Source organism: Cebidichthys violaceus, unplaced genomic scaffold, assembly GCF_023349555.1.
Source record: "Cebidichthys violaceus isolate CVI_PGR_0920_01 unplaced genomic scaffold, fCebVio1.0.p SCAF_1, whole genome shotgun sequence".
In the NCBI taxonomy this organism is placed as follows: domain Eukaryota; kingdom Metazoa; phylum Chordata; class Actinopteri; order Perciformes; family Stichaeidae; genus Cebidichthys; species Cebidichthys violaceus.
Genome location: NW_027176262.1, coordinates 6,211,609 through 6,238,358, shown reverse-complemented (window position 1 = coordinate 6,238,358; position 26,750 = coordinate 6,211,609). Strand labels below are relative to the sequence as shown.

The window sequence follows — 26,750 nt, the reverse complement described above, 5'->3', positions numbered from 1 at the left end:
CGTGTAGCACTTTCGACACATCTGAATTGTACTGTTTTTTATTATTGTGTCTTATTAAAAATTATAAAAATGCAATACTAACAAAAAACATTTCCGTGTTACAACATATTTGTTATGAAGATGACCTTTTTAAAATATGTATTTACAAAATTTGTATTTTATTTTTTTCACGAAAGTACCACCTGCTACAGTCACTTAGCTTGCCTTAGATAGTCATTGAGCTAACATGTGAGTATTTGTTGGCTTGACAGGTACGACTCTTAACATATAACAACAGTTCAGTTAGGCTTAAATTAAAGAGAACAGTTTGAATATATTAACGTTCTTTACATTAGTTGTACATTTCCGGCTTTTGGAAACAGGCTCACATTGACGCTAAAGTTTAGCATGTCCTCTGTCAGCCACTGTCAGTAGACATCACCAGGAAAGAGCAGATATAGTACAAGATGTCTGCGTGTAAAAGGTTACTTTACGTTGTGAAGCACCGCAACTTATGGACGCACGTTCGGAGAAATGTCACAACGTGGTCTCCTGTTGGAGCTGCTTTCAACGCCAAACATCACAAACGACAGAACTTGTTCGAGAAAAACGTGGTTTGTATTTGTCTTTAAATATGTCTGCTAAGTTACAACACCTTTACAATGAGTGCATGCAGCTTTACTGAAAGAATGTAAATAGAGCCTGCATCAGTCATGACATTCCCTGTGTATGTGTGTGTGTCTTTCTTTGACCTCCTGCTTGCAGGGTTTGTTTGGGGTGCCAGAGCTGAGCTGTCCTGCTGGCTTCCAGGCTGCCACAGACAGAGCTCTGAAGAACACGGAGCGTCTGGTGGAAAACGCCTGTTCTTGTTCTCCAGGGGTTGAGACAGTCGAGTCTTTTGACCAACTCTCAGATGGTTTGTGTAAAGTGGCTGATCTGGTGAGTTCAAACACCCCAAAAATGCACACTTCTCAAACTGTGCTGCTAGTGACGACTCATGTATTGTGCATCATCTGCTTAATTGTGTTATCTGAAGAGTTGTAAGCCAACTGTCATTTTTCTTGCTACTACAGGCAGACTTTGTCAAAGTGGCACATCCAGATCCAGCGTTTCGCGAGGCTGCAGAGAAGGCCTGCATAGAGATCGGCACGGTTGTGGAGAAGTAAGTTGTGGAGTGGCACTTTAACAAAGATCTGCACACTACAAATAGGCACCGAAGCACATCTAGCTTATGATCTATGATCAACTTGTACAACAGTAAGATAACGCTGGTCGTTAAAAGACATTAAACAGCTTCAGTTGAGACAGATCTTCAGTACTCAATAGATGTTCATGTTCGCTGGTTGTGTGTTTCAGGCTGAACACCAATGTTGAGCTTTGCAAGAGCCTAAAAATATTGCTGGACAAACCGGACATTGTGGCTCAGCTGGATGCTGATACGAGGTCATTTTTACCATCATCTTATTTAGTATTTGGATGTATGATTTGTTGTTTATCTCTTCCCATAATGACATCAATGTCTCGTGATAATATCCTCCTGTATGATGGTAAGTTATTGATTTATTTCTGCCTTTTCTAGACGAGTGGCAGAGCTGTTCCTGTTTGACTTTGAAATCAGTGGAATTCATCTGGATGACAAACTGGTGAGGTGGTCATAATATAGACAAGTAATCAATAATGTGTAAAGACAACGTGTTTCTCCTTTTATGCAGTGTATTTGACTGAACTTGGTTCTTTTATCCTCTGCAGAGGAAAGAGGCCGTCGCCCTCCACGTGAAGCTGTTGGATCTAAACAACGAGTTTCTGGTCGGTTCTCACCTGCCGAACAGAATTGCGAGGTCTGCGATTCCCGAGCATCTACACCTGCACTTTGCGGACGAAGGGAGCTTCATCCAAGTTGGGGGATTACACGCAGACTCCCCCGATGACTTGGTGTGTGCTTCATTAGCTCCGGGTCACCACAAAACGTTTCTCTCTTTTGCTCAGCAGGTGGCACTGTTGCTGTATATTAGATTAAGGGAATTTTGAAAATTATGGTAGCCAATACTTTCCTGATTCATGATAAAGTTAAAGCTTTCGCAACACAAAAAGGAAAGTTTGAAAGCATTTGTTAATTAGATATTGGCTCCTCCCTCCTTTCAGCATTTGCCGGAGGTGCCTATAAAATTGTCTAAAGTTACTAACTTTAAATTTAAAGATTTCAATATTTATGTTATGAAGTGACAATAATTATTGTCTACACATGACCATCCAAAGATCTCTCATCTGTAACTCTGAATAAGCAGATTGCATTCGTCTTCTTCTTTGTTGATATGACCTCTTAATATCATGTTGTGTCATGAATTTTGCTCTTTATTCTCTCTTCCTCTTGCAGGTGCGAGAAATAGCCTACAGGATTTACCTTTATCCAAACGCAGATTTGATGGAGTGTCTGGAAGAGCTGCTGAAATGCAGATACAAACTGGCCAAACTGGTGGGCTACGAGTCCTACGGACACAGAGCCCTGAAGGGAACCATGGCCAAGACACCAGGTGGATAAGTCTTGTTACTTCAGCATCACTATAGATTATTATTGATATATATATATATATATATATATATATATATATATATATATATAGATATATATATATAGATATATATATATATATATCTATATCTATATCTATAGATATAGATATATATATCTATATATATAGATATATATATCTATATATCTATATATATAGATATATAGATATATATATCTATATATATAGATATATATATCTATATCTATATATATATATATATATATATATATAGATATATATCTATATATCTATAATATATCTATATATAGATATATATATATACACCGTATTTTCCGCACTATAAGGCGCACTTAAAAGCCTTTAATTTTCTCAAAAACGACAGTGCGCCTTGTAATCCGGAGCGCCTTATATATGGATCAATTGGTTAATTGGTTGATCCATACTGGTTGTACACGGCGCTCTGTCAAAATGTTTCAGTACGACTGGTAAACTACAAAGCCGCACCGCTTGCAGCATTACGGCTACCGTAGTCAGGGGCGTCGCAGAAGTAATAGCGGTAAACACCGGTACTGTGCTTACTCCTACTCTATTCTATGCGCCTTATAATCCGGTGCGCCCTATATATAAAAACAGTTCTAAAATAGGCCATTCATTGAAGGTGCACCTTATAATCCGGTGCGCCTTATAGTGCGGAAAATACGGTATATATATATAGATGATGTATATTATCATCAGTGCTGCAACTGTATGGTTTCAATTCATATTTCAGCATTCGCTATATAGAGTAATTGGTAATAGTAATACAGTCGTTTGATAAGGTTTATAACAAGCTACAGAAATGATTACTCTAAGTTGCTCTTATAGTGCGTTTGGCAACTAGTTTTAGATATTTTAACATGCTGCAACTTCACTTTTCTCTCTGCTTGTAGAGGCGGTGATGAGCTTTCTTCATTTGTTAACGGACAAGCTGTCAGACAGGTACCGTCTACTCAAAGTGTTTGTCAAAGATGTGGAAAAAATGTAAAGCTCAGTATTCTGTGACATCACGACCCGATCTTTATTTTATATATTGTATATCTATAAAGACTGTTGTCATTCAGGACTGTTTAATCAATGCTTCCCTTTATAGTTAACTATGAGTTGTTGGCCTGAGGGTCGACAGCTAGGTCTGGTTCACCTGGGCCTTCCAGGCTGTGAAAGCTTTACCATGTGCTCTGTCTCTCTCTCTCGTCTCTCTAACAGCTGTCGTCCATAAAACCAAATAAAACGACTATTAAACTAAAGACATTTTAGTTGACTTCGACCAAATGACTGATAGGATGACTATTTGTTTTGCACCTTCAACATCTCCTCAGCTTTCCTTGCTGATCTACTCACTCTGCTGGGTTGGAGTCGGGCTTCTCTGTATGGGCTGTCTGCATCTTCACTGCACATGTTCCAGTACATGTGTTTGTCTTTTGTGGGTTTGTAACCTTTTAAAAACATTAGCTAAGGACTGTAAAATACATCAGCCAGGTCTTGTACGTTAACTTGCTTTGAGCCCGGAGTGTCTGACGATGCTGAGTTTGTGGTTTGATGGGTGAGGAAGCAGAATGTTCGGTGCGGAAGTTGTTACCTTTTAAAGTTTTATCTGCAAATTGGCAGCTTTGGTACTAAGTGCTACAGCTCACGCTTTGTTTTGTTTCTGTGAGCCAGTTTTAGTGCCTCCTTTCATTGCCGCTCACACCCTCCGTTTAATAGTTTTTTTTTAAAGAAAGTGTTTTGCGCGGACTCCCTCTGTGTCACATTCCCTGAGCCGGCATCCGTAATCCTCAACAACACAGAAATATGCAAGTCAGGTGCACCTGAGACTCTAAATTACCCACAGGTACGAATGTGAGCACGTTGGCCCGGCAGCCGGTCCAGGGTGTTCCCCTGCCTTCAGCCAAATGCATGCTGGGATAGGTTTTTCTCTCTCCCCCCCTCCCCCCCCCCCCCCCTTTGACCCTAAACAGAGATACATAGGTAAAGACTGGAATGACTGCCTCAAGGCAATGAGCTCATAACTTGTTTCTCTTTTTGATCTCACAGAACAGCCAAAGACTTTACGATGATGAGGAACATGAAGAAAAAACTCAACCCTCGAAATTCTGTGAGTGATTTTTCTTTTTCTTTTTTTGCGCAACATATTCTTCACATATGAGGATATTTTCTTGCAAATATTACACATTTAGCTTAATCAGTATTATTTGCCCAATAGTTTAAAGCATTTTCTTTCTATTTTAGATTCACTATAATTCAGTGTAGTTTATTGTTAGTGTGATTTGATATCGCATGTAAATAAAATCCTGCTGCTGTTGTTTCATAGGAGCTCATGCCATGGGACCATCCGTACCTCAGTGGAGTGTTGCGTGCCGAAAGGTGACTACTATCTTATGAAACTTCTTTTTCAGCCTGCTGTCATTTGATAAAGTCATCTTGATCGGTATCTTTGAGATGTTTGTAATTCCATATTACACCGAGGTGTGAGCTGTTATTGGGTCTCAGCTCATCCTCGGGTGTCAGATGTTATAAAAGGTGTTAGGAGAGAAGTATGGGAGTTGTCCTTTCTAATCCAGGACAATAATATCTGGTATAATCTCCCTCTTTAGCCTGTCGGTTTTCTTTTTTTAGTGTTTGTAGCTGTGGCATTTAGGGGATTTTATGTTTAGGCCCTGAATCCCAGTGTTATTCTTGTTTTTTTATTTTATAACTAATGCACCAAATGTGATTATTGTGAGATTTCTCTTTTTGAAGAAACTTGTTCCATGTAGAAGTTACAGTAATGGTAATTAGTAAATAGAAATAGCATGTATTTATTTGGCCTTAAAACATGTATTTGTTGTGTGTCTATTTCTCAATAATGTTTGCATAATAATGTGACAAACTAAACAGTTGTATTCAGAGAGCACTGTGTTCTCCAGCAGCACAAACTAGTTGATCTGAGGGAGTTTATAATGTCAATGTTGAACATCTGCAGTGACTGACGATGGTTCTGAAACGGTACAATTAATCATTTCGTCATTTATTAAAGCCAAACATTCACGGTTTCCCGCTCCCCTAAATAGAAGTTGCTGTTTCATAACTTTGTAAATGAAAGAAGGTGTTTTCGTGTTTGACTGTTCTCTGGACACGAGGAAAGAATGGAACACATCTGGATCAGAATACAAAAGCGTTAGTTGCAGCCGTTACCAACAGCTGCTTTTATGTTGTAATAGTTCTGATCTTGTTACTGAAACACTTGATTTTATGCCTTTTTTTATTAGAGAGATCCAGAACAGAGATATGAGGAAGAGGGATGGGGAACAAAATGCAGCAGAGGTCCCGGGGACGTCATTTCAAACTCATTTAAACAGTGATCATCTTTAGCATTCAGCAACTCAATCTTACAAATCTAAGATGCCATACTGCCATTGAGTGTCTCCAACTTGAACAGATATCTCTGTCCTTAATGAACTGCATGTTTCCCTCCCAGCAGTCTCCAGAGACCAATAACATGACAGGCCAAACGTTCCGGAGAAGTTTTAGATCTTTATTGCAGACGTTATGGATCCCTCATGTGTCCTTTGGATTTAAGCGGCCAACAAATCGTCTGCGTATCCGTGTGCTGGTGACTGTTCCCAGATCTTCTGAGGAGTGGATCTGCTCACTTGTTCTCCTCTCCTTCATGCCGCCCTTCATTTCTAATCTTCTCCTGTTGGTGGTTTTGGGCTCTGCTCAACATTCCTAAAGAAATTCAGGATTGCATTAAAGAGCGGTTTCCCCTCTGAGCTGCTTCTGTTTTCTGCCTCGCACAATTTTACACTCGTCAGTCTCTCTCATGCTTTTTCTCCCCATCGCTCACTCAATCATTTTCTCTTTATCTCTGCTGGTCCATCAGTGTTCAGACCGCATTGAAACGAGGTCCAGATTGTGTTTGTGTGGTAAACGGAGCCGCAGCCTGTTAGTCATCACTGATCATACACTAGATGTGGTGCTGAAGCTAAACGAGCGTTTACAGCAGCATGAATGCATCCTTTTTAAACATGGGGGGCCCTCTCCTCGCGACGGTTTCTTTGTCCTACCGGTTGATATCACAAATGTGGAATGGTCGGCCGAGTTTTAGCCAGCCTTGCTCAGCCTGCAAGGAGAAATGATGGTCGTTGTCATTCTTTTATCTGTCTTGTTCTTTTTAATTAGGTGTGTGTGCATTAGGGCTGAGTGGTGTTTGGGACATTTATACTCTATCTGGTTGTGTTTTTAAATAGTCCGACACTTCCATCCACAGAGTAAACTTGAGTCATAAGTCTTTTTGATTTAAAATCCGTTCGTTCTGGTTTGTTTTGCTCATGGCAGGTACAACATAGAGCCCAGTCTGTACAGTCCATACTTGTCTCTGGGCGCCTGTATGGAGGGTTTGAACAACCTCTTCTCTCAGCTGTACGGCGTGTCCCTAATGTCCGAACACGCCAGTGCTGGAGAGGTCTGGAGCGAGGACGTCCGCAAACTGGTAAATCTGACTAATAGAGCAAGAAGATGTCTGTGATTGTGTTGGATCAATGCCTCCTTCTAAAATGTTGTTTGAAGTCTGTTCTATGTCTCGTTTTAAAACAAAGCGTTCTACTATGTGGTAGAAAAGGTGTGTATTTGAAAGATCAACGTGTTTCAATACTGTGTTTTAATATGTCTTTATGTGTGTGTGTTCCCAGGCTGTGGTACATGAGACAGAGGGATTATTGGGATATATCTACTGTGACTTTTTCCACCGGCAGGATAAACCTCATCAGGTGTGCATACACACATCTACAATGTCTTTACAGGTTGTTGATCGTTTCTCCTCGGGAGATAGGCCTCCTTTTTTTTACTTTTTACTTTTTAATTCAGCTTTCAGATCAAATATTCTTTATCGGCATTAACAGAATAAAAGCTCTTCTCACAGACGTAATGCAGTGTGGAACCTTGAAACTGACAAGATGTAGTACATTACATTACATTACAGTCATTTAGCAGACGCTTTTATCCAAAGCGACTTACAATTCAGTATCTATCTACACACCGTAGACGCCGCTACGGGAGCAATTTTGGGGTTAAGCGTCTTGCTCAAGGACACACTGACATGAGACTAGTAGAGCAGTCGCCAGGGATCGAACCGCCGACCCTCTGATTGAAAGGCAGCCCTGCTCTCCACTTATCCATGGTCACCCCCGTTCACAATGTATAAGGTTATAGGACAGAAATATAACTGAATACATATTGATAGTCAAATAATTTAAATGGATTGTTAAAGACTAATTAGTTGATTTAAAAAATATTTTTTTATCCTGCCAATCCGTTGATCACACTGCCATTAAACAGTGTAGTAGAATCTGCCGAGACGCAATATATTATGTTATTATATGTGACATACTCTTGTATTATTTTCTTAATTAAATCAGTGATAAAATATGTTTGTTTTTGGGGGGTTTTATGATCAATCTCCCCTTCCTCCTCCTCCTCCTCCCAGGACTGTCACTTCACCATCCGTGGCGGCCGCCGGTGCCCGGAAACGGGTCAGTACCAGCTCCCAGTCGTGGTGCTGATGTTGAGTCTGCCCCACCCGACCAAGAGAGCCCCCACCCTGCTCACCCCCGGCATGATGGAGAACCTCTTCCATGAGATGGGACACGCCATGCACTCCATGCTGGGACGCACCCGCTACCAGCATGTGACGGGTGAGCTGTGAGCACTGAAACCGTGTGCAACATCCAAACTTCTTTATAAAATGTACATCTACGTAGAAATTATAAATGACCATGTGAGACAAAGATATATGAGGATTGCACACATGTGTTATTCAAACTGTGTACCTGGCAGAGGATTTGACATTTTATGAGCTGTGTATCTTAAAATTACGGCTACGCAGTTCTCAAATGTCAAAAACAGGAATTGTGTTGTAACATATGGAGCTCTAAGTTATTCATAACAGTGTGGCGAGTTAGAAATGGAGGGTAGATGTGACAGAGTGAGCCCAGAGGAGAGCTTTAGATTGTTTGGCAAGTAAAGCTGTCATTCAATACAGTCTCTCTTGTCAGTTAAAGCTCATGGCTGTCTTCTCCAGTAATTCAAGATCCCAAAACTATTTATTTTACACTAATAACAGTATCCATGAACTCGACTTCAGGCGGTTGTGTTGATGGACGCCATGTTTACAGCTGTTTAGACATGCTACTTTAATTACTATTGTGTCTGAAAGCTCACGGCAGTCACATCACCTGTAACTTTAATCCTATCTTCTTTTACTTCTAAATCTCTTTTTGTATCAGATGTTGTACTTCATATTCTGTTTAAACTTCTGTTGATGGTTAAAATGACGTACAGTACTGAGCACGATGCTTTTGGGTGTCAGGTCGATCCTGGAGTGATTTGGTCAGACCTCCTTTTCGTTTTTGGGTTCTTGTATCTGAACTCTGACATCCTCTCCTCCAGGAACCAGATGTGCGACCGACTTCGCTGAGGTCCCGTCCATCCTCATGGAGTACTTCGCCACTGACTACAGAGTCATCAGCCAGTTTGCACGCCATTATGAAACTGGACAGGTACAGCGAAACCTTCAGAATAACGATCATCTCGAACCACTGAAATATTACTCAAGATATTTTCAAATACATCAGGATTATACGAATATTAACAGCTTAATTTGTCAGCTTTTAGCTGTGGCATTATTTATAAAGATTGAGTGACATCGGCAGTTATCGTGACTAAAAAGATGGCCGAGGATGAAATGATGTCTTACTGTCTGGTTTTTCCCGTCTGTGTCATCGTCTACTCAGCCTCTCCCTCAGAGTATGGTGGCTCGCCTGTGTGAGTCAAAGAAGGTGTGCGGAGCCGCAGACACCCAGCTGCAGGTATAATGACCAGCCTCACACGCACACACACACACACACACACACACACACACACACACACACACACACGCATCACTTACAATTATACCTAAAAGTCTGTTTCACTTTTACAAGAACAAAGACTGCATGCTGCGTGATCAACAACCCATCAAGTACAAAAGCCTCCGGTCCGTTTTTAATGTGGCTCGTCATAAACATTTAACAGCATCTTGTGGTTGAAAGGCACAAGCTTGTTTTTTCGACTTTGTATCATTAAACCGACACATAGTTTGATATTTAATTATTAAACCACATTACCTTAGTTTTCCTTGTTGAAGGCTGCTGGTTTGTCTTTTAACGAACATGGATTCCACTTAAACTACTTTAATATTGTTATTGATGGTTAATATAGAAAGTTTAAAAACATATTTGTTTGTCCCTATTTCTATGGAAAGCTGTATTTATTGTCTTAGCAGGACTGATTTAGTAGAAACTGAATTCTTTTTGCAGATTTTCTATGCAGTCTTGGACCAGATCTACCACAGCCAGCCTCAGAACCAGACCACCACAGAGATCCTGGAGGAGATGCAGCAGAAGTTCTACGGCTTGCCTTATACGGCCAATACGGTACATCTCCAGCTGTCTTTGACTTCTTCTGAGTAGCTTCTCTCTTTAATACCGTGTCTTTAGATCGATTACAGTCTTTAGAGTTTGATCATTTGGGGATAGTTCTGTGCTTGGTTCCCTAAAGACTCTCCTCTCTTTAGGGAACAGAAACAACACAAACTTGAACGAGGAGTCCTTTTAGCTTTCTACTCCTTCTCTTCCCTTTCTCCCTGGTTTTTATATTTTTTACCAAGGCACAGCAGTGTTTAAGGGATTAAAGCCTCTTTTTTTTTTTTTTTGAAGCCCTGCTAAAATAACAAAGCGGAGGTAAACTCTGAATGAGCTCTCCCTGGGGGAAATATTTGAAACTCTTCCTCCCGGTCCTTTAATGAAAAATGCTCTCTATTTCCCCCACTTCTGCAGCTGTGGGCGAGTGGGTGAGGCAAAGGGGGGAAGAAGTCATAATTTAGCCAGGAATGGCCTTCATAAAACATTTACTCTGGGCTGTAATTATGTGGGGTGCCATCAGGAATAGAGATTACAGAACTTCTGTATATTCTCCCAAACGTCAGAGCGTTTCTCAAGAGGCCTCCCACTCTTCTGCTCGTGTCCTGCTTTATAGCTCCCTTTCTCCAGAGGTTGTGGTTTATGTCATATAGTCTCTTCAACTTCTCAAACCATACTGAAAGATCTAACAGACACTTCGCCCCCGTGTGCACAGCCGACCACAGCAGGATCGTTTTTCCTCATTTGAACTCGGCAGAAACTGAAGGATGATTGCGGCGCTTTATGTTTCTTGTATTGGATCATCGTTGGATCAGAGCAAGTGAAAACAGATTTGTTTAGACCCTTCAGTGACAGACTCTACTTAAGCTTGTTTCTTTTTAAAAATGTGCCTCTGTTTCTCTCTCTCTCTCTCTCTCCTCACCGGTCCTCATGGAAACACGGCTCAGGAAAAGTTTCCACAGCAAAGTGAACTTTTGAGTGGCTAATAGGTTACGGAGAGCGCAGATTATAAACATTAGGGTGATGCTGACATGTGTATAGTTTATAGAGCAGGGCTATCATTTCCCACTGTGTGCAGAGAGAGAGAGAGAGAGAGAGAGAGAGAGAGGGGATCAGCTGTTAGTAACACAGACCACATGCTCACCCTTGAGCCGAAGATAATATTTGGAAATAAATGGCAGAAAGCAAGATGTTCTGCTCGCTGTGTTGACATTTTTTTAATCTGCTATTCTTGGCTTGAATACTTCATGATCTCCCCCCTTTTAATGAGCAGTGTTTTTAATGCACACTCTCCTGTAGAACTGTGAATGCACCACGAGTTGAGTTTAGACAGAACAAAACGTGTCTTTTATCTCACTTACAAGGGGAACGGAGTTAAAAGCCTGCGCTGACTTTGTCTCCTTTTTGAACGTCGGGATCAAAAGGATATCTCGCTGACGTGTCGTCCACTTGCACTCTCGCACGAAAGTTGACATTGATCATAGGATGTGAGGCAATGGGGTTTGGAAACAGAAAGGAAGTCTGAAAATAATTTATGTTGCACGTTTGAAGTGTTTAAAGCGTCTTGTCAAAGACACCAAACAGCTCTTCAATAGCTTTTTATTTGTTTCCAGAATCCGAGCGGCCACAAACCAGAGGACATGCAGTGAAGCCAAAGAGTCTCCGAATGAAAGGCTAGATTTAAAACTTGAGCACCAAAAAGTCCAATATGAATAGTTATTAATGTTGCTTTCATGAATCAGAATAATTGATGCACATTTTCTTTGTCAGTGTTCTAATTTACATGACTGAAGGCACTGCTGCGTTCAGCTGACACAGCAGACTTTAGCGTTAGCTTGCCCGCGGTTTTTCTCAGAGTCAGAGCGTCCCTCAGGAGAGAGTTTCACTCTTATTAAAGTCACCGCAGCCCAGAGCAGCTCCTCATGTCCACGCTTTCAAGCTTAATCATTTCTAACGCTGTTGGATCGCCCAGCTGTCTTTAAAGTTTATTACACTTTGATCCAGTGACATAAGTTTGAAGGTATTTATGTAACATGAAAGTAATATACAGGATTTCAAGTTAGTTGTTTTCTGGCAGGTGGCTTTTGTTTTAGTTTTCCATTTTGCGATATTTTAATTTAGTCCTTGTTTCACTCCAATGACTTTAAACTGCTTTATAAACGGAAGGTTAATACATTTTTTATCAGAATAATAAAGCCGGTATAATTAAAAACGGATGAAACAGACTTTTTAATTAATTCTTTATAATGTATTAATATTATAAATATACAATGCCTTATAAAGTATGAACTCAGGTCTCCCTTGGAAATTAGATCTCAATGAGGCTGTTGTGTTATTATCTTTATATTAACGATGGATCACGTGTAAGTTGAAAAGATTTGCTCGTACTGATGACAGAGAATTATAACCCGACTCTGCTGTTCCCCTCAGATGTTTAGCTTCTTTCAGCTCAGTGTTTTGGTTTTGGTATTGCACCATAGCGTTTGTGTGCCAGGAGCTCAACGCTGCTTGGTTCTCTTATTGTACTCCTTTAAAGACAAACTCAATGAATGTGGGTCTCCTCACACGACCTCTCTTCCAAACCAACTGGACCAGAGTGTGGGACGAGACTGGAGCATGCGCAGTCGGCACGCTTTCTATGCGTACAGTGTCGTGCTGCACATTGCGCGGACACATTGCCGTTGCAGAAATTATGAATAGGCCTCAAGGCATTCTCATTAAAATGTTAGGTTTTGGGATGCGGTGATTTTTAGTCACTTTAATTACCAAAGTCAATCAAATATACCAGGATTGTCTCTGGCACGTATTTGTGTACAAACTCTGTACTTAAGTTGTCTACATCCTTTGCATTAGACAATCATTTCCTCGTGCCGTTTGAGTATAAATCATAAACATGTTTAAAGTGGTGGAGGGAGGCGTCTGCAGTCTGTTATGATTCTGTTAACTATGTCTTTTCTAAATGGCTGAATGTTTGAGTGTTTGCCAGCCGAATTCCCCCAGAGTCCCCGTTTGCAGAGATCATAAAAAAGGCTTGTCTTTTATAGATATGTGGAGGCCCCCCCCCCCCCCCCCCCCCACACACACACACACACACACACACACACACACACACACACACACCACACCACACACACACCTCAGGCAACCTGGCGAGAGCAGAAGAGAAGAGAGGAGAAGGGGGGTTTCTACCATTTAGGAATTTACATGTTTTGACATTTTTAAAGAAGGAGTTGTCAGGTTATGATTTAATGTTTTGTTTTAGAGGTTTGTTGGAGGAAAAGGTGTATTTATGCCAACAATATAATGGCATCAATAAAGACGATGGAGGCGGCTTAAAAGATGAAACGAGTGTTTGACGTATTTGTCAGCAGACATTTAGTAGTTGTAGGATTCAATTTAGTTGTAGTGCCAAAGCTAAGTACGGTGTTTTGTTTTTCAATGTCAGTGTACGGAGATGTTTTTATCCCCCATTGAAGTCTCAGCTGTAGTTAATATTCTTGTTTTACTGGGATAGTTAGCTGCGGTCATGAAACAGCTTCTCTCAACCGTTTTTTTTTTTTTTTACGAGCAGAAACATTTTAAGCCTTTTTACGGCTGTGATGTCGTCCTCTTCCACACTGCTCCCTCACCACACACACACACACACACACACACACACACTGATCACACTTTAATACGGTCAGAGGTCTGCTATCACATCCAGTCTGGTACAAGTAGAACCTGTTAACGTGCAGATTGTTTTTAAGATGCCCTGTCTGTGAAGGTGATAATGTTGTGGCTACATTTTTTTTTTTTTTTTAAATTTAAATTTCCTCCACAGGCGTGGCAGCTGAGATTCAGCCACCTGATTGGCTACGGGGCCAAGTACTACTCCTACCTCATGTCCCGCGCCGTGGCCTCAATGGTGTGGAAACAGTGCTTCGTTCAGGACCCTTTAAATAGGTGAGACAGCTGCTCATGGTTAAAACATTCAATAACAAAATATAAAATTAAGCGTGCGGAAACTTCCCTCGAACAAGAATGTGAATATCCTCGACTTTTTGCATGAGAGGAGCTCAAATTGGGATTTGCTATCTAAACACTTTTGTATGGGAGGGAACTAGTTCATTACCTGAGATTTTGGGAAGTTTGAGTCAACTTCTTTTAATGAATTACAACTGATTCTCCTGGTAAGGAAATATAAAAAGCATGGAGACTATTTTTGCAATAGAAAGGCTCAGTACTAAACTAAAATGTACAAGCGAAACCAAAGTTTAACAATAAAATCCTAAACAGTGATTCAGCATTGGCACTGACTCGCCAAACTCCACTTCCCCAAAGTGGAAGCACAGATGGTGGAGAATAGAAAGAAAACAGTCAATACATTTAGGCTCCATGTTGCTACTTTGATACAGAATAGTGAAGTTAGACTAAAGCATATGTGCAGATTTAAATATTATTCATTTCCTGCTTAAGATGGCGAATAGCAAGTGTGCCCCACCGTTTACCTTTTTATCAGGAGACCCTCCTCTTTAATGCAGAGTTCCCTCCACAGCTAAAGAAGTGACACTCTGCAGTAAAGACTAATGAGGGACTCTTTAGTTACTTTTGCGTAAATGAGGTGTCTTTTACAGTTCAGCTCTACTTCAGTTTCCACACAGGTAAGTTTTGATCAACCCTGAATCTTCACTCTCTTTTGAGTCACTCGTTACCTGGTGTTCATGGTGAGAGAGGCGCACAAGTGATGTAAAAGCGTTTGAAGCGCTGAGACGAATGCCTTCTGACAGGCCGCCTCCCCCCGTATACCGCTAAAGTCTCCGTCGTCTGACAGTGAACATGACGTTAATATGAAACTCACACCGACTTTGCAGGTTTCTGATGTAATTCACAGAAGTGGTTGCCTCTGGACAAAGCACAAACGCTTTGTTTGAAAAACGAACCCTCCACCGTCTCTCCATCGAGTGGAGCCCCGCAGCGTCTCTCTCTTTTCTTTTCCTTTGCTGTCTCTCCGTCTTCCTGTCTTCCCTTTCCCTCTGAGATAGTTTTAGTTCCACCTGTAGTTGTCAGATCTCTGTTTCCTGTCACCTGTGTGTTGTGAACAGGCAGCTTAGGAGACTTGGCCCCCGGGGCTCCGAGTGGCAGTGGTGGAGTTGTTGACGGCAGAATTCAGGTGTCTGTAACCTCATCCCTCTTTCTCTCTTCTGTTTATCTTTCTCTTTGTCAGGGACATGGGTGAGCGTTACCGTCGGCAGATGCTCGCCCATGGAGGAGCCAAGGAGCCCATGCTGATGGTGGAAGGTAACTTACCATGTCCAACACTTCCCCCCCCCCCAAGATGTTTAAAGAATCTTTTTATATTTACCCATACAATTCAACAAAGCTCATTATTTTAGTACCAGTGTATCTGAACATGTTTGGGTTACATCAGACTTCTAGGCCTCAGTTCTCCTACTATTTTTGGGCTCTTGGCTCATCTTTTGACCCCATTGCCTTAAGATAACAGTCCCCACCTCGTGCAAGACGCCTTCTCTTCTCCAGGCAGATTTAGCTCATTAGATTCCCCAGAGTTCATCTCCAGGTTTCCTTCTGTTTAGGAATTAAAGTGTCAATCCATTGGCTAAAAAGATTTTTTTTTGACAGCCTGGAGGGTCAACTGCTCTAAATCGTGTTGTGTGAGGCAGAAAATCATCCTTGAAAGACAACACACTGATTACTAGTTAGAATTTGCGTCAGTGGGAAACACGTAAAAAGTTAGATAATAAAAGTAACTTTTTTTTTTGTTTACCAGTTATTTTTCAAATGTGTAAAAGGGTTATAAAATATTATAGAGGAAGAAAAAATAAAGAAATTACTTGATAAATAGATAAAAAACGATACATGAAAACAGTAAACATTGTTATATATTCGAGTACCATGAGACATCTGTGAACCCAATTTCTCCCACGAAGGATTATCAATATCAACGAGGGCAAATATGTATTTATATATTAAGTAAGATTGACAAGAGTACTTGGTGTCCATTACAGTCCGTAAACCTCACCAGTAAAGAGGGTATTAAACATCACCTGAGGGGCATCGTAGCTTGAGTTTGTCATCCAACAGAAGCAGCTGTGAGTCCTTTAGGCAGGTTGTAGTTTTTCAGGTGTTCACACCTGCTGCTGCTGTGGTTTGGCTCACTCTGTGCTTGAGCTCCCACAATGACAGCTATTTACCAATCTGACACACCTCCCAATGTTTCTGATCTTTGTTTACAACATCAACCCAGAGACACAGCCAGTCCTGCTGTGGTATAAATTGTCAAGTCGGCTCCCTCTGGCAACCATCATGGCAACCAAGCTATTCATGCCAGTCCAACCTGTTTCTGAGGTCAGTTATATGATCTGCTTAGGCAAAAAAAAAAATCATAGCTCAAAGACATTATGCTGCTTTTTAAAAAAAAAAACACACACAGACAAAATCCAGAAGGCAGGAAATACAGACATGGATGATTATGGGTTTGAACCATAAAAAAAACTGCTGACTCTGCAGGGTTAAAACACAGACCGGTACATTCAACTTTTGCGTTTAACCAACATTTTTCAGCCATGCAAGCAGCGTGGCTCTAGAGATGGCGTTGTCAGTCAGTTGGTGCCGACTGAAACTTCTCAACTGTTGGACGGATTGCCGTGAATTCTTTTGTTCCTCCCTGAATTTGAATAACTTTGGTGGTACTCTTAACATATCAACCAATGTAATAAACACATAACAGATATTCAGGGCTTAGCCTGGTCCTCTGTCAGAGGGTATCCTCCCCTGCCACATATTTTTTATTTTATTCTTAACAGTCTATTTTCATCACTGAACTAGCTCCATCACCAAGTCAAAATTTCAGTTTGTCAAATAATTTTGATTGCGATCAAATACCTGCAAAGCTAAAGGCATCCCATCAGTCTCAGCTGTACTTTGTGTTTTAGCGCTAAGTAGCAAATGTTAGCATGCTAACACGCTAAACTAAGATGGTGATCGTGGTAAACTATATCCCTGTTACACATCGGCATGTTATCATTGTGACGTTGTTTGTAGCCACACATGTTAGCGTGTGTAGCCACACATGTTAGCGTGTGTAGCCACACATGTTAGCGTGTGTACAGCCTCACAGCGCCGCTAGCATGGCTGCAGACTTGTGTTTGTAACCGCCAAACTGACGTTAATCAGGTTATGTCATTTCAGCAGAAGCTGTAGTTTATTCCAATAGACATGACGGGCAAAACAAACGACTTCCTCCTGTTTCTCTTCACTTCCTCCTCCCCTACTTCAGCAGTCACTGTGGCATGTCTGGACAGGACAACAGCAGAGAAGGAGCGAGGAGAGGGATTAGTAATATCAGGTGACATTTGGGAGTGTACTGTAAATCTCTCCCTCAGGGTCACCTCCTCGCTCCTCCTTCAGATTGTCCCTTTGGCAGCTCCAACTAAGGGCTGCGCCCAGCTTCTGAAATTACAACCACCTACAGATCAAGTCCTTGTTATTAGATCTACTGTCCAATTAACTGTTGTTGAACTGTCAATATTTGCATTTATGGCTTCCTTTGAAGTGGGTGCTCTTCTAATTATAGGCCAAGGCCCTGTGTGCAGAATAGTTATCCGGGTCATATTGATCCCTCTGGCTGTCATTCCCAGCCATAAGTCATTGTACAAGCCTTCTGCAAAAATGTCTGCTTGGGGGAATAATACGCACACAAAATGATTTCATTTTGCAACAGAAAATGGATCAAATTAAGAGCCTTGAAATGGTTAGATGACATTTCTAGTCTCACATGTTTGGCAAATTTCCATAATACATATTTTTTGTCCATTCTGTGCACCTGTATTTATGATAATCATCTGAAACCCACTTCTTTCTTTTTGTTTTTTAAATCATAATATCTATTCCATGTCTGGAGAAACGCTCAAACAAAGGTAAAACATCCTCATATTTAAAAAGACTCATTCAGCCGCCTCGCCATTTTGATGGCTACATATGTCCGCATAATTTACATTGAGATCATGAAAACCGCAGTCAGATTTATAGAAGGACATCAGTGCATGTGCTGAAACATTTAGCTTTTCACTACTCTTTACTGTGGGGTTGAGAGGTTCATAGCAACCATCTTGAATTCCTATTGGGGAATGGAAAATGCTTTTGAATAAGAACAGCTCTTTTTATATCAAACGCACTATTTAGGCCAGAAGACTAGAAGAAGGACGCAGACTCCAGATCCGACCGTTTACACATGCTTCTTTCAAACAAAGAGGTGTGTAACATTTCGCTGCGATCCCCTTCATCGAGGTGGTGGACGGGGGGGGCACACGGGGAACCGGAGCAGAACCCGGCGAGGCTGATCAGAGGCCAGTCTTTATCTGCTTGGCTCCCTCCCCACCGCTGGATGTTTCCCAGGAAAGACCAGTGTTGAAACGTAAACCCGGGCATTAAACCCAGAGCGGCGGCGCAAGAACCGAGTGAAATGAGTCAGAGAAAAAGTGAGAGTAAGAGGGAAGAACAAGGCGAGAGAGTGAAAGGTGATCGACTGACTGAACTGAACCTCGGCTGCTGCCACAGAGAGGGCTTTCATGGCCCAGACTGTTCCCATAGCCCCGACCGCCGAGCTCAGAAAATGGATCTACTACGGCTCAGTAGCTGAGGTCTTTGTCTGAGGGCAGCGTGGCTGAATAGTTCATATGACCGCTTGCACAGTCGCTAATAAAAAAAAAAAACCAAGAGCACGGTGGTCTGCACAGTCCCACAGCACTTTTGTGACAATGATGTATAGTTCGGCCTGAACCAGAGGAGAGAAACTTCACAGCTAAGATGTGAAGCTGCAAAATTCCTAATTTATAGCCCTTACATAAAAGCGGACATGATTTGTGATGAAAATGATCCTCAGTGCTCCATCCAGCGCAGGTTTAGAGGGAAGTGTCTCCGCCGTGATTTACCGATTGTGACTTTGCCTTTTGATGGCTTCAGCGCTGTGAAGAAAATAGTAATACAAGTTTTAAAGGCGACATATCATGAAAGACTCTTCCAACCCACAAATTGTGAAATAAGACAACCCAGTCAGGTTTTTTTTTCTGTTGGCTTCCTGTATCTGTCACATGCAGGCTCATTAGAATATACAGCCCACGGCTTGAGAACTACCTTTGCAGTGATTCATCATATTTTTCTCGCATGCCAATCAGAGCAAACGTGGCTTTTTAATGACGGAGGCTTAAAGAGGCGAGCGCTGAAACAGAGCTTTTCAGACAGAGGGTGGGTACAGGTTTATTCACACAGAAAGCTGGCGTAGCTTTTGTGTGATGGAAATCTCACCAAAAGGATGATTTTTAAAATAATTTTGACATTTGCAGAAATAGTTTTGAGATTTAGCAGCTCTGGGAGACTGTTCTTTGCCATATGCAGCGCTTCGAGCTAAATGCTAACATGCTCACAATTACAATGCAAACAAGCTGATGTTTAGCAGGTACGATATTTACCATGTTGACTTTGTTTTTGCAAATGTCAGAATGCTAACACGCTAAACTAAGTACACCTGCGGCTGATGGGAATGTCCTTTAGTTTTGCAGGTATTTAGTCATAAATTAAAGAATTGGACAAATTCAAGTTTTGACCTGATGATGGCGCTTGATGAAGAGTCGGAGGAGAACATGAATATCTGAACCACATTTCAATCTATGAATCCAAAAGTTGTTGAAATATGTTACTTAAAACTACAAATGTGAACCTCTTGGTGGGAGTAGAGGGAATTTAAGGGTATCACCTGAGTCGGTAGGATTCGTCCTCTGGGGAACATGAATGTCAATATTTAGCATGGCTAAAAATCATCCGTTTGGGCGACTGTGGCTAAGTGGAGAGCAGGGTGGTTCGATCCCCGGCTCCGCTAGTTGCATGTCCATGTGTCCTTGAGCAAGACACATATCCCCAAAAATTGCTCCCGGTGTAGAAATATAATAAAATCTGAATTGTAAGTCGCTTTGGCTGAATGCTAAATGACTGTAATGTAATGTTTGCATAAAGATCTCAGGTACTTGCGTTTCTCAGCTGCAATAATCAGATTTAGCATTTTGTCTCAGATTAATTTTCCCACGTTAATGGGCTGGTGTACTGAGTTTTGTACGGTTTATCCTCAATACCATTGCAGGGTTTTCTTTTGTGAAGGCACTTACTCAACAAAGAGCCTCCCTGTGCAGCGTTTGTCATCACCCTTGTCTCGCTTACTTTCTGGGCCTGTCTTAAGTGCTGTTTGTAGAAAAAGCTTCCTGAACTTCAAAGGAGTAATTACAGAGGCAGTGAGCCAAAGTTTGCCTCCAGGTTTGACTGAAGTAACTGCTTTTCACACCTCGACATGTTTCAAATGGTTACAAGCAGCAGCTGAACGGCTTCTGAGGCGGCCAGAAACACGTTTTGAAACGTGTGATCAACTCTTAAAGTGACTGAAAGCTCTGCGCGCTAGTCGTTGTACCAGTATTTTTTTCATACGCATACATGGAACGTGATGCTACAGAGGCTCAAGTTATTGCACTCTGCAGTTTGTTCCCTTTTTTTTAAATGCACAAATGTGGCGTACTGCTGCTCCCCTGCAAGTGGTTTTAATTGGCCTATAAAAGCAACCAATTAAACCCTGAAAGAACTGAACACAGCCAAGCCCAAGAGACCGGGATCAATGGCTCTTATAAAACAGCCAGTTTCAGCTCAGCCCTCTGATTGGTTAAAGACACTTCCCAACCATGCTGATTAGTGCTCTAATAGCAGAACAGCTGCATTCTGCTATTGGTGCACTAACAGTATGAAAGTGCTTACCACACGTACTTTCAGGGCCAATAAATAAATATATTTGTTTTTGTAGAAAAGCTGCACTACTCCAGAGGTTGTTGTTTACTCTGAACATGCCTGTTTGACTAATGAGCCAAACCTTCAACCCCATGTTCAAGATTTCCCCCAAAAAATGTCTTTACTGTTTTGTGAATCTGTTCTTAGAAGAATGTATCTCAGCAGACACTTTACCCCCATTTTCAGAAAAAAAAACAAAAAAAACTGGGCGGTAACTCAGATGTTTGATAATTTCATCCAGCAGTAGCTGCAGGCTGGGCAACAATTCTGAAACATTTCTACTGAGTTCTTGTCCCCAGAGCCGTCATTACCGAGGCTCAGAGCTGTTAGCCAGCCACATAGGTCTTCATCTGACTGATAGCCATCGCCCACCACCCTTTTAAGTAGAAAGATTATTCTGTGTATGTTCTCTTGTGAGAGATAAAGCTCTGTTTACTGGCAAGATATTTAACTTTGAAGTGTAAGTGTAGAAAGATATTAGGGCAAGTTGCAGCTTCAGGATCAGAGGGAGGAAACGGTAACGGATTTAAATATTCACTAAAACGTCCATGTTCAGTCATTTTGTTATTAAAGTAGGTGGCATTAGCGGAAAAAAGCCAAGTGCTACGCTTAAACACACGTCCGATATAAAATGATCTTCTGTTTCTCAGTGGAAAGAATCTCTCTGCTCTGTATCGAGAGAAAAGCTATTTCAGACTAGAAGAGGCGGTGAACGTTGAGCCAAAGCAGAGGGTCTGTGATTTGAACCTTCCCACACCAGCTCAGGAAGATCGGGCGGGAGTAGAGAGCGAGTGCTGCACTTTGCTTCCCAACAAGTACTCTTGAGCGAGGTACTCAACCGCCAACAGCTCCAGCGGGGCTGCTCAGTGGCCAATCTGCAAAGCAGGGATACAGTTGTTAAGAAAGATCCTGTTTTTGTTTTTTTTAACACTTTTTTTTTTTTTGTGTGTGTCTTTTAACACCTGCCCAAACTCTGCTGGCCAAGTTGGCTAACGCTCCCGGCCCTGAGATGACTGTAATGGGTAGAAGCCCGGGTCCTCAATGGCCGTGTCAGTGCCATTATGAATGGAAATGGAAACTCTTAAATACGAGATGACTCACAAGGCAAAGCCTCTGTCCTAAGGCTCTCCCAACAATGGACACAAAGCAAAGCCTATGTTTGGTTTGGCTCTGCGTTTCCTCGGTGCGTCGCCAAGAGTGAGTTTTCGAGGTCTGCCCACTGTAAGGCTGTCAACTCGTACAGTATCTGTTCAGAGGTACTGCTGTTGTAAACTAGAAGTGACTGGAAGTACTTCTCACTGAAGTAGTTCCAGTGAGGTCTGTGGATAATCCAGTGTGTTGGGACAAAAACAAAACACATTGCTGTTGAATTATTTTATGTCGTTTTTCAATGATATGAGAACAGCAAGTCAAATTGGGGCTTAGGCAGAAATCTCAAGACCTGGAAATATAAAACCAACAATTTCTTTGGATGAATATCGATGACATTTGAGAGTTTTTAAATGGAAATGAAAAAAGTGTGTAATACAGTCCATAACAATCCACTGTCTGGGTTTTTAACCACACATCGCTGTGATTTATACCGTAGTTCAGCTTTTCTCACTGGTACTAAATGGTTTGATTAAATTCCAAAAAAAGTTTTTTTTATAATTTACAAAGCTAGTTTAATATCTGAATGTGCTGGTAGCTAGCACAAAATGGATCGGGTTTTAAAAACTAAAGGTGAAGTAGGAGACGAACCTGTGCTAACAAAAGCAGAATATTTATGTTGGTCATTATAGCTGCAAGTCTTCCAGCTATAATGACCAACATAAATAGTATATTTTTTCCACTTTTTTTCTCATTTATTTGGGAAGGTGGTGTGTGGATTTTTATATATATATATATATAAATCAGAAGTGAGCCTTAAGTCACATAAGGGTGAGAAACCGTCTTGTAGTTTTCTCCACAGCTCCACCATTAACCTCTGTGGCGCCTCCATTTACTTCAGTGCTCACCTGTTTACAGCCTGTCGGTGTGTTATGTCTGACTCGGGCCCCACCTCCTTGTGTGTATCTATAAAAGCCGCTTCTCACGTCAGATGCTCCTCCACAGTGTTGTTATGACTTTGAGGTTTATCTGTGCATTCCTCTCAAACTCTGCCAGGGATGTGGGCTGAGAACAGACTCACTCCTCACGGCTCATTGTTGCGCCTCTCTTCATCTACTGCCGCTGACACCCGCAGCTGTTGGTGATGAGAAGCTGGCGAGGGAGCTATTGTTTACCTGACTAACCTCTTTCATGATCACGCCTCCCTTTGCACATCTAACTTTCTCTCTCTCTCCTCATCCTCCCCTCTCTCTCTCATCACTGCTGTCATGTTCACGTCGCTTGTTAAACACAGTAAACTGGAGCTCGCAGTCAGGAAATGACATCTGTTAGAGAAAGTGCCGGTGATGCTGCAGACGAGTTCAGATCAGCAGCCGAGCCCACAGCTCTGTCTGCTCACACGCTGTAGAGCTCAACCAAGTAAAGGAGTGTTGTGTCACAACATGTGTGTAGTTGATTCATAGTTGTGTTTGTGTTAAAAGCTGCTGTAGTGACTGTGGAGAAGAGTACCATTCTGTCTTCTAAGCTGTTCTGTGACTGACCTCTGACCTCTTGTGTGGAGTTTACTGACATTCATGCAAGGATTAGTAATCTCCTCGACATGTGATTATTCTCTCAATCTTGACCAAACATAAAACTGATCACAAAATCTTTTAGATTAAAGCTGCTCTATCATTTTTTTTCTTTTTTGTGATGTGAAAGGATCACTCGTGAGAAATTATCACCTGACTCAGCAGTTCCCCTCAGTGTTTAAGCATCTTTAATTTTAGCATTTTTTATGACATACTATACTTAAAGTTATTAAAAAAATATATATATTTTTATGACGTACTATACTTTGACTTGTAATGACATTTTCATGGTATTCTATACCATCAAATATATATATATATATATATATATATATATATATATATATATATATATATATATATATATATATATATATATATATATATATATATATAATTTTATTTATTTATTTTTTACATTCTAAACAATTATTTATGACAATGTTATTGCATACAATACGTTGACATTTTTATGACATTTCTTTATCTATGAACATTTTTATGGCGTACTTTATTGTGACTTTTTATATACAGTTTTGATGGAAATTTGTTTACACAATTATGACATACTGTACTATGACTTTTCATGGCATGCTATATTATACATTATGACGTTTCCATGGCACACTATACTAGATATTGTTTGTTGGATACGATACTATGACATTCATTGTATACTATATAATAAAACAGTTGTGTGCTGGAGGCATTATGTTTCCTGGTTGTCCGTCCATCCTGCTCTTCCATGTGAACGCCATATCTCACACCTGGAGGGAATTTCTTCAAATTTGGCAAAGACGTCCACCGGGACACACGGATGAACTGATAAGAATTTGGTGGTCAAAGTTCACTGTGATTTGGCCATAATTCATATATTGAGATGCTAATTGTGACAATATCACACAAATGTCTAAAAGGATAAAATGATGAAGTGGTGGCATTTTGAACAGACATTGATGTAAACTGCAACTCCACTAGGCAGTATTACATTACTTGCTATGCTATGATATACTATACTATGACTTTTTTATGATATACTATACTATGACTTTTTGTCTGACATGTTTTGTTGCATACTGTACTATGAAGAGGTGCAGTGGATACAGCAGAACTTCCTGCAGCCTTTTTAATTAGGACTGTCATTTATGGTTAGAAATCATCACTTTCATGTGGCTGCCTTGTTCCCAGGGTCCTTTGCGGTTGTGGCGCATTAGGTACCCCTGTGTGCTGGTATCATCTTGTAGCCAAGGGGTAGGGAGCGACCGGTGGGTAAGAGGAGATGACAATCCCTTCTCTGGTGCTCTTATACAAGGCGATTCTCTCAGGATGGCAGCAACGTAGACTCCCCAGTGTGTGTGGGTGTGTGGGTGTGGGTGGGTGTGGGTGGGTGGGTGGGTGTGGGTGGGTGGGTGGGTGTGGGTGTGTGGTTGACCAGCCATGTCTTGCTGTGTGTCCATGTGTTAAGGATCGCTGTGTAAAAACTCTTCCGCGTGTCCATTCATGCGTGCCTGTGCAGACATGCTTGTGTTTGAGTGAGTGTGTGTGTGTGTGTGTGTTGGAGGTGACCCATGCAGGAAGGAGGGGGGGAGAGGGCCTATTTACATTGGCAGCTACACAAGGGGAAATGAACTGACTTCAAAGCGGGCGTGCAGCTGAATTGTAAAGCAAGCGAGGGAGTCCTCCACGCATGAGCTGGCAGACAGGTTCTCAAAACACAGACAGACATTCCCAGGACTCGCTCACGGAGCTACACACACACACACACACACACACACACACACACACACACACACACACACACACACACACACACACACACACACACATATTTGCTCTGCAGCGCTAGTCATAGTCTGGTGTATCCAGAGTGTGTGTGTTGGTGTGTGAGCTCAGTATCGCCCCTATGACATGTACAGCATACCTTTTTGGTTTTGACTGAAATTGAAGATGTTGAGAACTTCATAGCTGTGTTTTACGACATGCTCTCTGTTGGATCATATCACCATCTGAGGCCCGTTAGAGAAGCAAGCTGTGTGGATACCTTTGAGTTTCTGTGCCTGTTTACACTTCTTCTCAGTAAAGAGAGAATGCATGAGAAGAAATACAAAAAGTACTTCATACTGTATTTAAGGATTAGATTTAATATTATACTTTGCACTGATTGCACATCAAATAACTAGATCCACATGTTAAGAATATAACCATCTTTAAAATACATTATACTTGTGAGGATGACGTTGCAGAACTGGAATTAGAGCAAAAGTCTCTGGAGCTGCAGCCCATATCCATGAACTTAATTCGATTTAAGCTTAATTTGGGATAAAAATAGTCCTTCCTTCAAAGGATTTCTTAAAAATGCTTCTTTTTTTTTTGCTCTCTTTTGTAAAACCACTGCAGTAAATTCAGCTTAAATGTTCCAGTAAGCTGCACTTTTCCTGTCGGAATGAGGTGAGATGATTGGAAATAGAAAACCAGTTCATTGACGTTTTGTTTTTTTTCCATCCCTGAGACAGATGTGCATTAGAGACACACACACACACACACACACACACACACACACACACTAAAACCTGCTGCTTTGTGTGTTTGCGTGACAGGGATGCTGCAGAGACAGCCCACCATGGAGGACTTTGTGGATGCGTTGGTGTCTGAGCTCAACCCGAACTTTGAAACCTTCATCATGGACTCTGAAAGCTGAAAGATGCCTCTGGCGCCATGGAAGCAGACTTGAACCTTTTACGAGGCAAAGACGTGATACACTAATGATGCACACAGATGTGGAAGACGTGTCAGCAGGGTGCACGCTCATTCTTACTAAGCATCTTTACTTTGTCTGTAAATGAATTAACATTTTATAAAATGCTGGTCACATTGACTTGTTTTGATGTATTTTGTTAATTATGCTGTCAATATGAGATAGTGTGGTAAGAATTTAAGACTTGCAACAAACAAGTCTTCAATTCAAAAAGTCCTGATGATTTTTTTGAATATTATTTTTTTGAATATTATAATAACATTATAATATTATTATAATAATAAACCGTGTCCCATTTCACAGACCCAATGCTCTGGACTTGTGTCACCGTTATTATCTTTTCAACAGATTCAGCAGGAACTTGTGCCAGGTCAGATACTGTATGTTTAATATCACACAACGATCTTGAGTTTGTACGTACTGTACCTATTTATCACCTTTTAGTAGCACTGAGCGTTGTTAAAAAATGAACAGAAAAAATGTGCTCTGTAATGTAACAAACCGCCATAAATTTCACTAAGTTCCCTAA

General features: G+C 41.2%; 1 protein-coding gene across 1 annotated transcript; it reads left to right on the top strand.

Moving 5' to 3' along the window:
* Positions 1 to 214: 214 nt before the first annotated feature.
* LOC137870596 (mitochondrial intermediate peptidase-like) lies at positions 215 to 26,750 on the top strand. Its single transcript, XM_068708002.1, has 19 exons — positions 215 to 593; positions 745 to 918; positions 1,053 to 1,141; positions 1,336 to 1,422; positions 1,559 to 1,622; positions 1,729 to 1,911; positions 2,354 to 2,510; positions 3,443 to 3,491; positions 4,584 to 4,644; positions 4,861 to 4,913; positions 6,867 to 7,020; positions 7,220 to 7,297; positions 8,014 to 8,221; positions 8,976 to 9,085; positions 9,320 to 9,394; positions 9,884 to 10,000; positions 13,806 to 13,927; positions 15,189 to 15,262; positions 26,064 to 26,750. The coding sequence occupies exons 1-19, from the start codon at positions 447 to 449 to the stop codon at positions 26,162 to 26,164; spliced, it is 2,103 nt and encodes a 700-aa protein (XP_068564103.1). The 5' UTR covers positions 215 to 446; the 3' UTR covers positions 26,165 to 26,750.

Coding starts and splice junctions, on each gene's coding strand:
- LOC137870596 (XM_068708002.1), top strand. CDS start 447: ATGTCTGCGTGTAAAAGGTTACTTTACGTTGTGAAGCACCGCAACTTA. Junction 3,492..4,583: donor ACGGACAAGCTGTCAGACAG/GTACCGTCTACT, acceptor TTGATCTCACAG/AACAGCCAAAGACTTTACGA. Junction 9,395..9,883: donor CCGCAGACACCCAGCTGCAG/GTATAATGACCA, acceptor TTCTTTTTGCAG/ATTTTCTATGCAGTCTTGGA.